This window comes from Aedes aegypti, chromosome 1, assembly GCF_002204515.2.
Source record: "Aedes aegypti strain LVP_AGWG chromosome 1, AaegL5.0 Primary Assembly, whole genome shotgun sequence".
Classification (NCBI taxonomy): domain Eukaryota; kingdom Metazoa; phylum Arthropoda; class Insecta; order Diptera; family Culicidae; genus Aedes; species Aedes aegypti.
The window spans coordinates 201,229,514-201,244,227 of NC_035107.1; the positions used below are offsets into that span (position 1 = coordinate 201,229,514).

Genomic DNA, 14,714 nt, shown 5'->3' on the forward strand with positions numbered 1-14,714 from the left:
GAGGTACATTTTCATGCAAAGCCCCATAGCGGCTAACAAGACTCTGTATATCCTTCATCTCTGGGTTCATTCAAATATTACGTAACGCAAAATTTTCCAATTTTAGACCCCCTCCCACCCACGTAACAGCTTTCGTATGGAAAATTTTAATTTTTTGTATGGACCTCCCTCCCCCTGTTGCGATACGTAATATTTGAACGATCCCTCTAGGGTTGCCCGGTGCGTTTATCTTATGCTGTTTCGCGGATTCAGGGAAACACTTGGGTTGCCGTTTCACACTCCTCTTTATTCTTCTTCGTCCATTTCTCTCTCACTTTTCTCTAACCTTGCTATCTACCTTTCTCTCTACTTCAACCACTTTCTTAAGACTAGTCTGACCTTTTCTCATTTCATATCTCCTTAGGGGCCCCTCTATCGATGTCCTGCTCGGTCCATGGCTTTTTGCGACCTTTGCCGCCATACGTCAACCATGGGACGAGCATTTAGGAAAAAAAGGCTGCGAATGGCTTCACCGGGTAGCATCCTGGTCGTCGGCCTGATGTAGCGATGGCCGGAACTGAATTTGCCAAATGTTGGGATAAATCACTGTTCTGTGGTAAAACCACGGGGTTCTGTAGAAGTGGGGGGAGGGTATACAGGTGTTAATACCGGTATTGACCTTAGAACTCCAACTTTTACCTGTGTCCCTTACACACCACACTCACTCGTTCACCTTTCCTTGGTGGGATTACTTGGGAAAATGGCCGATATTGTTCATTGCGGAGCTCAAGAACACTTATGTTCAACATGGCCATGTGACCAACGGTTGCTACCAGCGGGATACGTGCAGAACCCTCTGTTTGTCAGTGCCTTGAAGTTTTTGGTAGCCAATCGGGTGACCAATCATAGAAGAGAAACACACAACACAAACACTTTCCTGAATTATCAACATTCAAATGACACGAAAATTACACTCAACCACGACAAAACCTCGATAACCTGCTGAGGGGGTACTATAAACCGTTACAAATACGTTTAATGATTCGATCATCATAACACAAACCATTTCGTCTTACTGTTTCTACTAACCCATCGAATCAAATCATTTTTTTTTTGCTGTGAAAATTGTAACAATCTCTTGATATAATAATTGTAAGAACTGTAAAATCTTCTAGCTGTTTAGTATACGCAGCGAACTGGACTATCGAAATTCATACATTTTGCCTTATGAAAGATGGAACGATTATCGCAATACGAACGCTTTATTTATAGTTTTAGCATCACTCCACACCAAGGCGTCGATAGGCGCAGGGTGTACGTACGAGCCTATCGATGGCAAGGTCCTTGGTTCGATTCCAGGTTGCCGCGAAAACTATTTTTGTTTTCAAATTTCTGTTTCATAAGGAAAATTTATGAATTTCAACCCGATTCCTTGTGGCGAATTTTCATAAGGGGTTCCTATGTTAATCGATAGTCCATTTGCCTGAGTGTAGAATACCAAAAAGTAAATTAAAACCAAATATAGTACTAAACCATTCAAACTTTCAAGATTGAAATTTTTAAAGATTGGTATTTTTCAGACATCATTGAATAAATTGCTAGGCAAATGATTTCTTGCATTTCATTTCCTGGTTTGTGAATTTTCGGAAGTCCTTTGATACGTGGAAAATTGGGGTTTGCCATTTTCAATCGAGCCTCGCTAATGATCGCCTTGCAGTCCTTCAGGGTTTTGTCCGTAAGCTTGATGAGTCCGAGTGGTGGAATAATTCTCAAATGTCGATAGGGGCCTTCATTTATCTTTTTCGCCATTTGTTCGTCGTAATTCGCCTTATCCATGATGACGACCGCGTCATCATCGATAAAAAGAAAACTGTGGCATTTGTTTTTCTGTGATATTACTATTATCCTCCACTGCAACTCTTCCACACCATCAAGTGGGACTCTTATGCGTCCATTTTTTCAAACAGGGCAGTTCGACTTCAACTCTTTGTCGGTATTTTTTTCAGAACTAACATTTTGCTTGTACTACGAAAATACATGTTAATTGATAATGTTAGGTAACGGAATCGAAAAAAAAAAACAAATGAATACAGAATACTTATGCGCCCACCGTCAGTAAACCACTTACTACTTAGGATTTTCCCTAAAATGATGGCTTTAGAAACGAACCAACTCGCTTGAATCAAGTCACATCACTCTCAAACCTCTAATGATATAACTAGGTAACTAAAATGTTTGTTTTTTGAAGCGATTACGTTAGAATTGTCGTCTAAATTATAAGGAGATTTCGAAGCTATACATTGATTATGTAGTGAAGTAGACATAGATACCGTATATTAGAAATGTAAGTGTAACACTCAATTGATCCGCCACACATCTAGGAATGGGGTGTAAACTGTTCTAAATCATAGATCAAAGTTTGTGAAACGAGACATTCGGCCGGCTCGGGGCAAATTCCGATCAGAATGTCGGCGTGGCTGTAGAATTCTTCCTTCAGCGAAATGACCACCGTTTGCAGATTCGTACACTTCTCTCGAATGTAGGAAGCCACCTTACCGATATTTGTATTGTCCAGCGCTGCGTCGATCTCATCCAGCACGAAGAAGGGAGCAGGTTGGAAACTGTGGATGGCAAACAGCAGTGCTAGGGCAGCGATAGTTTTCTCACCACCACTAAGATTACTCATGGGCTGGAATCGTTTTCCCGGGGCTACGCAATTGTAGTTGATACCATCCAGATACGGTTCCTCCGGATTATCCGGACCGAGGTACGCTTGAGCCGCTTCATTGCGAGCCAGTTGCTTGTAAATACCATCGATTGCATCGGAAATGTGGTTGCAGCAGTTTGTGAACAGAGTGCATCGTTCGTTTTTGATCTTCTCGAAGGCGGCTTTCGCTTTCTTGGCCTTCTTCCGTGCTGCCTCGAATTCTTCGTTTGTAGTTTGGATCTTCTCCGTTACGCGATCCAGCTTCTGCATTGCCTTGAGATTTGGCGTTTGAATCTTCTCCAGAGTGTCCAACTTCGACTGGAGTTCCCTAGCCAGACCGTCGCCGACTTTTTTCACTTGATCCGGTTCGGATGGATTCGTCAGATTCTTCGGCAGGGAACTGTAATCAATTTCGATTTTCGCTTCCCGTTCGTAGATTGTACTAAGCGGTGTCGTTTCCGACTCGTTGCCACCCGTTTGCTCAACGATGTCGTTCATTTTGCCGCGTTTCATCGGAATTTCGATTGCATCCATCTTGCACTGCATCAACAGGTTGTGCCGTTTATTCTTCATCGTTTCAATTTTGCTTTCGATTCCGGCAATTTGCTGATGCACAGCTGCCAACTCCTTGGCTTGCTGTTGGACGTCCCGACGAGCTTTGGCCATCTCTTCCTCCATGGCGTCAACGGCTGCTTTTTTGGCGGCCTTGTCAACCTTCATCTTCTCTATGCGCTCCTTATCCTTCTCGATTTCCTGCCGTTGACGTGCTTCTGCCTGTTTGAACGTTTCCAGAGAATCCTCATCATCCTGAACCGCTCGCTCCCAGCGAGTAACGTTTTCTGAGGGGGATATTCAAAATTACAACTTCTATAAATTGAAAAGATATCGACTATGGCTAGTCTACTTACTGGACGTATCCTTCGATCTCTCGAACTCCAAATTGTTGTTGATACGATCGATTTGCTGCTCGAATTCGGCACGCTTCTTAGCCCTCTCCTGCTGCAGCACCAGCTCACGTTCTTCGAACTGACGGATGTTGGCCACCCCGATGCGGGCACAAAACTCGGCATACACGTCGTCCTCAACGTTGTTCATGTTTTCCTTAATTTCCTGAATTTTCAGATCACGCTGTTGCATGCGACGTTCGATCTCACTGATCTTGGGACCGATTTGGTCCAATTCCAACTGGAGTTGAGCCAATTTTTTATCGTACTCCTTGATGTTCTTCTTCGAGGCATCCAGATCATTCTGGCTATATTTGAGCCTGTTCTCCAAGCCTCGAATCTGACTTTCAACCGTGGTCAATTCACCTTGACGGCGCGTCTTCTTCATGACCTCTTTCAGTTCTTCCGTTATCTTCTCTTTCTGTGCTTTCAACTGGGCCATGTGCTTCTCGTCCCAGCGCTTGGCCTTACGTGCCAAATCGTGACTACCGCCAGAAATGATACCGGATTTCTGATAAAAAGTACCGTCCAGTGCCAACGCATCATACCGACTGCGGTCGATTTCGTACGCAACCTTCATAGCGTCGTCCGGAGTTTCGCAAACCAGTGCGTTGTTGGTGGCAAACAGTACGGCTGGTTCGATCTGCGGAGGGCTAAACTTGAGCACATCGTAGATCAACTTGACGTTACGTGGATCCTCAATATTCCTGAAATTTAAGTAACATAAGTAATCACGAGTTAGGAATGTTGCTATTTCTTACCTCAACCGCTCCTTAAGAGGTTTCTTCTGCAAGTAATCCAACGGAAGGAACGTCTCGACGTCCAGCATTTTCTCCTTCAAAATCTGAATGCACCGCCGAGCGGTCTTCTCCGTGTCGACAATGATGGCCTCCATGTACTTGCCAAGCACTTTCGTTACGGCCACGTTGTAACGCTTGTGCGTCGGCTGACACATGTTGATCATTCGATCGTAAACGCCCGGAACTTCCTGTTTGAACAGCTCGACCACTTCCTGCTTCTTTTTACGACGAGCATCCTCGTGCTTGTCGATCTTGGCATCGCCCAGCTGCTCTCGTACGTCATCCAGCTCGGCTTGCAGCTCCAGTATCCGTTCCTTCGACGAACCAACATCCTGACTGAGCTCTTGCTTCAAGCGGTTCTGCTCTTCCAATGCTTGTTTGCTTGCTTTTATATGATCGATTAGTTTCTCCTGTCGTTTCGCGGCTTCGTTCCTCTCCGATTCGTACTTTTTGTAATTTTCCTCTATCTGAGCCTTCTTATTGATCTCACTGTCTAACAAATCTTGATCGGATTTTTGCTCGCGATTCACAGAATCCAACTTGATCAAGTATTTGCCGGAAGTAGCATCCGCCTTCTGCTTCAATCGATCGTACTCCTGTACCAAATTCTGCTCCAGATGGACATTGCTGCCACGCTTCTTCGATTCTCCAGCGATTGCATCTTCGAAGGTTTTCATCTTGGCTTCGATGCCCTTCAGTTCATCTTCCAACTTACGGATATCGGCTTGATGTGCTTCGTCGGCTTTTCGAGCCTGCTCCAAAGTCTTCATGGCGCTGTCGAGTTTCTTCTTGGTGTGAGCCACTTTTTCTTTAGCTTTAATGAACATTGGGTGTTTCTTGCTCATTTCACTCTCTACCTCGCGGATTTCCTGTTCATTTTTAGCCAAATCTCTAGCAGTCTTGCCTGCCTCTTTCTTCTTTTCCTTCAACACATCATCCGCTTCCTCTTTCTTTTTTTCGATCAATGTTAAGTCCTGTTGCTTGCTTTCCATATCTTCATACAGTCGCTTGGTTTCTTTCTCATTGTGATACAATCTGTAGAGCTGGTACTGGATCTGCTTTTCGGCATATTCGTCCTTCAACCGCGCATACCGGTCGGCTTCTTGCTTTTCTAATTTGGCCTCCTTCCGCTCGGCCGCAATTCCCTTCTTCTTCTGGTACGTGAACTGCGTCTCTTCCTCTGCCATCTGCATCTCGTGCTTCAACTTGTTGTATTCCTCCTTCAACAACCCGGAACCACTGATCTCTTCGAACAGCGCAGTTCGCTCCTTGGCATTCTTCATTGCTATACTCTCGACGGCACCTTGGAAAACCAAGAAGTTCTTTGCCTTCACGTTGATTCCTATGTGCTCCAGCTCCTGGAGGTAAGCATTCGTCGTAACGACCTATTTAAAACAAGAAAACGTGAGAGTTGGACCTCCAATAGTTGCACAGGGCTGGTAGCGACTGAGTGTCTTAAAAATAGGGAATTTAGACCATGGTTCAGCGACCACTTGTCTGAAATAAAAGACCAAATAGAACCCAAAAAAGTGACAAACTGGAGTCAAAGAACCAGAAACCAGTAGATGAATACGATTCCTTGCGTAACTTTATTAAACATTTCTAATATTCACAATTGTTTTTGTTTTTCAATAAATTTTGACAGAAATCAATTCATGTAAGGTACCGTGGGGCAAGTGGGTAATGGATTTCGCATAGTTGGGATTCTTCAAATTCTAGAGACCTTAAATTAAAACAAATGAGGTCGTGTATATTTTTTAGCTTGACTCCCACCAAATATAAGCAGTATACTGAAATTGATATTTATGTAAAATTGAAGAAAAAGGTACAGAAAAAGATTTTGAAAAACGTCTCCTTACTTTTCACTTGCCCCACAGGTGGTCTATGGTGAATCGATGGAGGAAGTAGAGTTGACAGCAGCGCACTCTATTTCCCTGGTTGAGGAATGGATGAAGTCTAGGAAACTAGGACTGGCCCGTCACAAGACTGAGGTGGTGGTGGTCAACAACCGCAAGTCCGAGCAACGGGCGCTTATCTCGGTAGGTGATTGCACCATAGATTCCAAGCGATCCCTTAGGCATCTTGGGGTAATGATCGATGACAGGCTGAGCTTCGCTAGCCACGTTGAATATGCCTGTAAAAGGGCATCTACGGCTATAGCGGCGCTTTCGAGGATGATGTCTAACAGCTCTGCTGTAATTGCCAGCAAACGCAAGCTGCTGGCAAGCGTGGCGCTATCCATACTAAGGTATGGAGGACCAATCTGGTCAAAAGCGCTTAGAACGAACAGAAACCTAAAGCGGTTGGAATGCACGTACAGGATAATGTGCTTAAGAGTAGCAAGTGCATACCGGACGGTATCTAAAGAGGCCGTGTGCATCATAGCCGGGATGACGCCCATCGGGCTCATCATCAAGGAAGATGTTCAATGCTTCAACCAAAGGGGTACCAGAGGAGTCCGCGACACGTGTAAAGAGGAAACGCTCAGAAGCTGGCAGCAGGAATGGGATAACTCCACTAAGGGTAGATGGACCCATCGACTAATACCAAATGTGTCAGATTGGTATGGTAGAAGCCATGGGGAAGTGAACTTCCACCTGACGCAGTTTCTGTCAGGACATGGTTGCTATAGACAGTACCTGCATAGGTTCGGGCACTCAGAATCTCCTGCGTGCCCCAATTGTGCTGGTGTAGAGGAAACAGCGGAGCATGTCGTGTTCGATTGCCCCCGTTTCATTGTTGTGAGAGGTCGCATGCTCACTACATGCGGAGGGGACACGTCCCCCGACAATATTATAGAGAGAATGTGTGCGGATGCCGAGTGCTGGAATGCAGTAACTACGGCTGTCACTCACATTATGTTAGAATTGCAGCGTCTATGGCGCGCCGACCAAGAGTTGGCTGCAGAGGATTAGCCCTGCCGAGGCTGGTCCATTGTAACATTGTTTAAGTCGGCTAGGAGAAGCAGTTTGCCTAGGCTACTTCTGCTACACGTGTTGTGCTATATGCACTGGTCCCTTCCCGAAGAAATACCGTAAGGTGGTTCCGGGGAGATGAGGGTCTGAGTCCAAGGGTCATGTCGATGCACTGTTCACCACTTGAGCAATTCTAACTGAATTGCTCATGCACAGTGCATAGGCTGGTTTTAGCGGGTCGTCGTCGGTGCGTTATCCCCGCATTCCCTGAGTTATCTTCTCAGGGGATCTGTTTGCAGATTTCCCCCTTGTAAAAAACAAAAAAAAAAAACAGGTGGGGCAAGTGAAAAGTTTATCGTTTTGAACAATAAATTCAAAAACTAACAGTTACATTCAAGATTTCTATTACCTTTAACATTTGTTTAGGCGTCCCAATGAACAATAACATAAGTAACATGAAAACAAAGAAAATTTTATTATTGTTACTTGAATTTTCTTCTGTTCAGTTATGTTTGTTGAAATGATTCGACAACATTATAACTGCAACATTTCCAATGTTAGTTCTTACATCATGGGACAGCAATTGCATTTCTGCTCTGTAGAATTTCCACCGCTCGTTATTTGTTTTTAAGAAAATCGGATATGACGTCGGATAACTCTTCAAGAGAAATCAAACAGAATCCTTCAATAAAGTATTTAGAAACTTTTTTATGTGGATACACCTATACCCCATTTTTTATGTTTTGAACTAGCTTTACATAGACATCCCACAAGATTTCCGTGCGTTCTCTTATATTGGAACTTTTCAATCAACGTCTTCTTTTTAATCGGCTGTCCGAAGTAAACATATTAATATCGTAATATTTGGTAACCTTTTTTTTAGAGAAGTTCCATGATTTGGCCATGATAATGGCATTTAACGCTTTGAGTATAGTGTTTCTTGAATTATCAGCACGTTCTGATGTTCTAGGATAATTGTGAACCTTGTATAAGTATAGCTACCTAAAGAGAAAACACAAATTCAATCTCTAATGAGAAACTTTTCACTTGCCCCACGTGATTAGAAAATTGACAGTGTTTCAATTTAGTTATTTTTAGGTCTATGTAGAATTAATTCTAAAACTTTTTTATTGTGGTTCAAAACTATCAGAGAGGATAACTTCGAAATGGTACAGACAATTATTTTCCTCAACTTTTTCCCACTGAAAATATTAAAATAAGATTGCACGCCGCCAACTTGTTACGGAGTGATAGTTGGCAGGTTAACTATATTTCGCTCTATTATGCAATAAAGGCTGAACAATCTCAGAAATTTCTTACCTATCGTAATGTTCTCAATGGCCTCAAAGGTTTACGCATGAGTTTAAAACGTTAATTCACATATTCAGTAAAATATACCACTTATTTTCACTTACCCCACTTACCCACTTGCCCCGCGGTACCTTACCTATTTATCCACGTTTGCTTCTGATATTACTATGAAGATTTCTTCAGGAGGTCATTTAGTGATTTTTTACGGCCCTCCTAAGTTATATCTTCAACAATTTCGCTTTCGAAACTTTCAAGAACTCAACCTGTAATTTTCCTGAGGATAATCACAGACATTACCTCAGGAATTTCTCCGAAGACACTTTCAGATTGTTTTTCTGGAAAGTCCTAAATCCTAAGAGTTTTTGCAGTGGTTCTTGCATTGATTTCATAATCGGAGACCCTTTAAAATAGGGGGTGTGCCGCCAACCTCCATACAATTGACATATGGCTAGTCAAGTAATCGAAATCATAAGATTCGCGAATGGAAATAATAAAACTTGTGTTCGTCTAATTGTGGAACTCGTTTTAACCCGTTAATGCCCATAGTATCTCACAATTGGAATTCAGCTCCGTTTTTGTTATTCATAGTCTTATTCCCGTATATTAAACCTTATTTCACCAAAAAATTTCAAGTCTAAGGTGGGGATCCAAAAAAATTCTTGAAAGTGTGTCGTCCATATCTAGTTGTTCTATAAGTTTATTTTCGAGATTAATCAAAATATTTTTATGCTCTTCGACCCATTACAATGTAAACAAGTTAAAAAAAACTGCAGGTGAGGGGTAATTCATAAATTACGTCCCGTACAGAAAACGTGACTACCCATATAAAAATTGAAATCCATACAAAAAGTGTGATACAGAGGAAAATTGAGGAGGATGAATATGGCAAAACTTTGCGTGACGTAATTCATGGACGTACCCTGATAAAGAAATTGCAACATAATGAATCAAAATTTCAGAGGCGAAAGATGCATGCCAGAACTAAATCACTTAGTGACTTCAATTCAATTTTCTGCTCTACCACGTAGGTAAGATACAGACATACATACATTTCCATACATGTACTTGTACAATAATGCACACTTACACCCTTTATACCAAAAACAAAATAAAGTCTTACGTCAAATATTTTGATTATAAAAAAACCTACAGATGTTTCAGAATAGTCTTCAAAACGATTCTATAAAACTTGCCAGCTGATAATGAAAACATAACTATCAAAATATTTTTGCTGGGTCAAGTTATTAGTAGTATACAATGTGGTTTGGATTTGACAGCTATCGAAATATATATTTGGCAATATCAGAATTTCGTTAGTGCTAATCAAAAGTTAGTCCTTCAGTCCATTGACAGTCAAATATTGCACTCCAACTATTACATGCTTTACAGACGTGAATATTTGAAGCCAACATTATTCGTCTATAACGTTGAAGTTACTGCATCACTGATGCACATGGTCTTATCCACCGACAGAATCGGATCCTCGCGGTCCAAGATTTTTGACACTAGAGCGGGCCGAAATACCTGAGGAGCATACGGAAGCGTGCCCGCTCGAATGTCACAATTCTTGGACCAAGTGAGTTCAGCAAGGGATGCTCTGTACTGCTACCTCAACGTGTCGCTGGTTCTAAAAAGCGAACAACCATACAAAAATACGACCAAACAATGGTGAAGGCGTAATCAATTTTCTCGAACATTTATTTTAGGAATTTAGTAGAATTTTCTGATTAAATTGGCAACAACGCACTGCAGTTGCGCGTAGTAAATAACTGCTTGCAAACAATATCTTTCAAGCGCATTTATTACCTGTAATTATGCGAATAATTATTTTTACTTCTCCACGTTAAGCCATAAAACTGGTTCTGGACTTAGGTTGGCGGCTATTCAATTTTACTCGGCTGTCAACGCCCTTCACCTTTGGAGTTCAGTTCATGGATGGATAAGTCAATTTGTCGGTTTTTTCGTTCTTCACTCCCTTCAAAAGATCATCTTTTTCATTCGACGGCTAGAAAACATGTGTTTTCTTCTTTTAGCATTCAATAAATGGTGTCAAAGTTCATCTAAAAATGTAAGGAGCATTGCATCCGAAATAAGCGATTGTTGCTTGACTCGATAGTAAGTATCCATTGTTTTGTTCTAGGCAGACCAATTTCTTATTGGTTGTTTCCTTGATGTTTCGCACATAAAAGCAATTCCCAGCTAATAAGTTTTTTTGGCTAAAAAAATCTCCTTTAGTTGATCATCGTTTTCGAAGATACCAAATGTTTCATCACTGGACTTCAATATAGGCGAATAAAATATTTGCCGACTAGCGCACTAAGAAGGTTTTAGGCGAATAGTTATCTTTGGATTTAATCAGTGGACTGATATATAAGTGTATAAAATGTGTGCCCAGTAGTGCCATGTAGGTGATTTACGAAGTTATAAGTTTCCAGGCAAATAGGTCTCATTCAGTTCTTCAACTTTGTCAAAAACACCAACTTTGTATTCAATCACTGGATTGAGATATAAGCAAATAAAATGTTTGTCTACTAACGCCACCTTTTTTTTCAAACAACTATGTTTCTTGGCAAATAGATCCCATTTAGTTAAACACTTTTGTCGAAGACACCAATTTCGAATCTCATCGCTGAACTGATATTATTTAGTTGTTCAACTTTGTCACCAATTTTGTATCTCATCGCTGGACAGAGATATAAACGAAGCAAATATTTGTACGTCGGAAAGTTGTTTCATATGTTGCTTATATATGCAACATTTGTTGGCGTCTGTGCGCCACCTGGTGAGTTAATTCTGAATTAAAATAGTTACCAAGTGGAAGTCAGCAGTCCTGTGATCAACTTTGCAGAAGACAGTTTTCTCGTAAACCTCTTTATTTTCAAGATATTTGCACTACAAATACTGTCCTATTTATAGGACGCTGGGCGTTCGGGGTTTCTGTCATATTTTAGGACGCTGGACGGATATGGGTTAAACTTTTTATTTAGCATTCGAAATTTTAATTATTGAAGAGAGATATGACGATAGACACCTTTAGGGCGAATAGCGAATAAGTTTCTTAAAATATGTACTTTAGAGACATTTTCTTCTTCTTCTTTCTGTCGTTACGTCCCCACTGGGACAGGGCCTGCTTCTCAGCTTAGTGTTCTTATGAGCACTTCCACAGTTATTAACTGAGAGCTTACTATGCCAATGACCATTTTTGCATGCGTATATCGTGTGGCAAGTACGAAGATACTCTATGCCCAGGGAAGTCGAGAAAATATCCAACCCGGAAAGATCCTCGACCGGTGGGATTCGAACCCACGACCCTCAGCTTGGTCTTGCTGACTAGCTGCGCGTTTACCGCTACGGCTATCTGGGACCCTCAGACCTCATGCTAGAGAAATTAGACTAAAAGCTGACTGATCAAGAACCACGTTTTTATAAGGGATCCTTGAAGAAGTCGACAACACATCTCTCCAAGAAGCTTCATAAATATTTCTGTGGGAATTCCTCGTGAAGTTATGCCAAACACGAGTAAAGGTATTTAATGATTTGTTTTCTGAAATTTCATCAGCATGTAATTTAGGTATTTGATAGAAGTTTCGTTCAGCTGTTAATTCGAACAATTCTTCAGGGGTTTATTGTTTGTTTGAGATACCTTTAAAAATTCATCCGGATATTCTTCCAAGGATACCCTCAGAAGATAAACTAAGGATTTCATCAAAGATTCGTTCTCAGAAAAGTGATGTTTCTTCGGAACTTATCCAGCGTTTTTAGAAATTTTTAGAATCTACTCTTATGTTTATGTCTGCGTTTGGTCGAGAAAATTACAAAAGAAGTGCGTTATAGGCTTAGACTGTCGAGAATAAGTGAATTCATCCAGTAACTTTGGAGTGCTCAAGGATTTCTTGGAGCAAATTGTGGAGTGATTCCTCTAGGCATCCTTTTAAAAAATAATAAAGGATAATAGGATAGATGATAATCGCTAAAAGAATTTCTAGAAAGATCACTGTAGCTGTTCCTGGAAGTTATTATTAGCTTTATTAGGAAGATTTTAGCCCGTGGTTGGATCATCTCCTTTTCTGAAAGTATTCTGGATAAAATTCCTGAAGCTTTTTTTTCGAGAAATCTGACATGAAATTCTCGAAAGTCGCGTTATAATATCTGTTTGTAGAATTTAACATCAGGATAACTGCGAGTAGGAAAAAAGATACTTTAGAGAACATATATTTTGAACATAAGGCTAGACTTGCTTAAGACTTGCTTTTTGAGACCAAGTCTCAAAAAGAGAACTGCTATCAGCCTAAGAAAATCAGTGAAAGGATTAGATAAAATATATCCAAAGGAAACCCTGAGATAGTGTCTGGGAATTTTTTTACGGTAGTCCTTGAAGAATATACCGGAGTTAGAACTGTTGGAGTACTCAAGATGTCCTTGTGCAATTTTCTCCAAGCGTCCCTTGAAATAATTTTGGACGATTTTCTAGGAGTCTTGGTGGTGGAATCAATAGAGAAATTTCTGGATGAGTCCCTGAAAGTATGCCAGAATATATCTTTGTAAAAATCAAGAAGAATTTCTGAAGCTTTTCCTCGAGGATTCCATTGAAAATAGACACCAACTCTCTAAAAAGGGCTCATGCACAAATTATGTCACGCTCCAAGGAGGGGGGAAGGTGTACAAACTAAGCGTGATTAGTCTCACAATTTTTTCGGAGGACTCATACAAAAAAACGTGACAAAAGGGGGGAGGGGTCAAAACCGTTGAAATTTAGCGTGACATAATTTGTGTACCATCCCAAAGAGACCTGCTACCAGCCCTGGACTCCCACCGCAAAGAATACATACGCTTCCGTTGATTCGATACTCCGATGAGGATCCAATTACCGAACGCTGGAAGCTTTTCGAAGTCTGGTTCCCCTCCTGATCGGTGATGATGAATTTGGCCATCACGGATGCGCGATTTGAAACCGGACGCCCAATCGAAGCTCCGTGAATCAATTCGTTCAGTTTCCGCACTCGCAAACTGGTGGTTTTCTCACCCATCACGAAACTGATGGCATCCATAAAGTTGGATTTTCCTACAAAGCAAACACTCCCAAAATCGTAAACATTTTCGTTCTTGAAACAGTCAGCCATAGATCCAAACACTCACCCGATCCATTTGGGCCGATGACAGCGGAGAACTTTTTCAGCGGTCCGATCGTGACCTTGCCACGGTAGGACTTGAAGTTGTCCACCTCGATGAACTGCAGGAAGGCGGAATCCATGTTTAGAGCATATTTTCAACGGGATTAAAACGAATTTTCACTGGTAAATTTGCGAATTTTCACTCCCCGATGTGGAGCGAAAATGGCGTCACTTTTCTGTGTTTGGAAACAACATAGGCCAGGAGAAGTGGATGAACTTGTCATTCATTTTTCTGTCAAATCTCATACAAAATCTACTTTTTCTTTGACAGAAATAGGCCAGGAGAAGTGGATGAACTTGTCATTCATTTTTCTGTCAAATCTCATACAAAATCTACTTTTTCTTTGACAGAAATTCACTCTAGGTGAACCACTTCCCCTGGCCTATTCACTCTAGGTGAACCACTTCCCCTGGCCTATGTCAAAAATTTGTGCCGTTTTCTCCACGACCGACACCCGACGACGCTACAGTCGGCCGGGGGATTCCACGGTGTGAATGAACACTTTTGAGAGCTTTTGCGTGGGATGTTCAAAAAATACGTCCATCTGTGAGAACAACATGAAAACCTGGATAAACATTTAAAAAGGGCTCGAGGGGTTCAGGATTTTTTTTCCAAAACTTTTTGTCCCATATTGAGCTTCTCGAGAATTTTTAGCATTTCGATCACTTCCTCTATACTTCGTGTGTTACGCGCCACGGTCTGGTACTAGTTGGGCACTTAGCGAATCTTTTCTCAAAACCGCAGACTACCAAATAAGTTGCGCGCCGATCGGCTATGCGCCGAGATGTGGGTCATTAAAACGATTTAAATCGCTTACAAGTTGAAAACAAGAAGTTACGATCAATTTTGTTCCATACGTTTTTTATCGATTAAACAATTATGCTCA

At 41.5% G+C, this 14,714-nt stretch overlaps 1 protein-coding gene across 1 annotated transcript; it reads right to left on the reverse strand.

Annotated features, from left to right (window-relative positions):
* Positions 1 to 2,291: 2,291 nt before the first annotated feature.
* LOC5567061 (structural maintenance of chromosomes protein 1A) lies at positions 2,292 to 14,021 on the reverse strand. The gene is made up of 5 exons (XM_001651415.2): positions 13,793 to 14,021; positions 13,486 to 13,718; positions 4,392 to 5,815; positions 3,595 to 4,337; positions 2,292 to 3,525 (listed from the first exon to the last, which is right to left on the reverse strand). Exons 1-5 carry the CDS (start codon positions 13,905 to 13,907, stop codon positions 2,357 to 2,359), a joined length of 3,684 nt encoding a protein of 1,227 aa, XP_001651465.2. The 5' UTR covers positions 13,908 to 14,021; the 3' UTR covers positions 2,292 to 2,356.
* Positions 14,022 to 14,714: the final 693 nt, after the last annotated feature.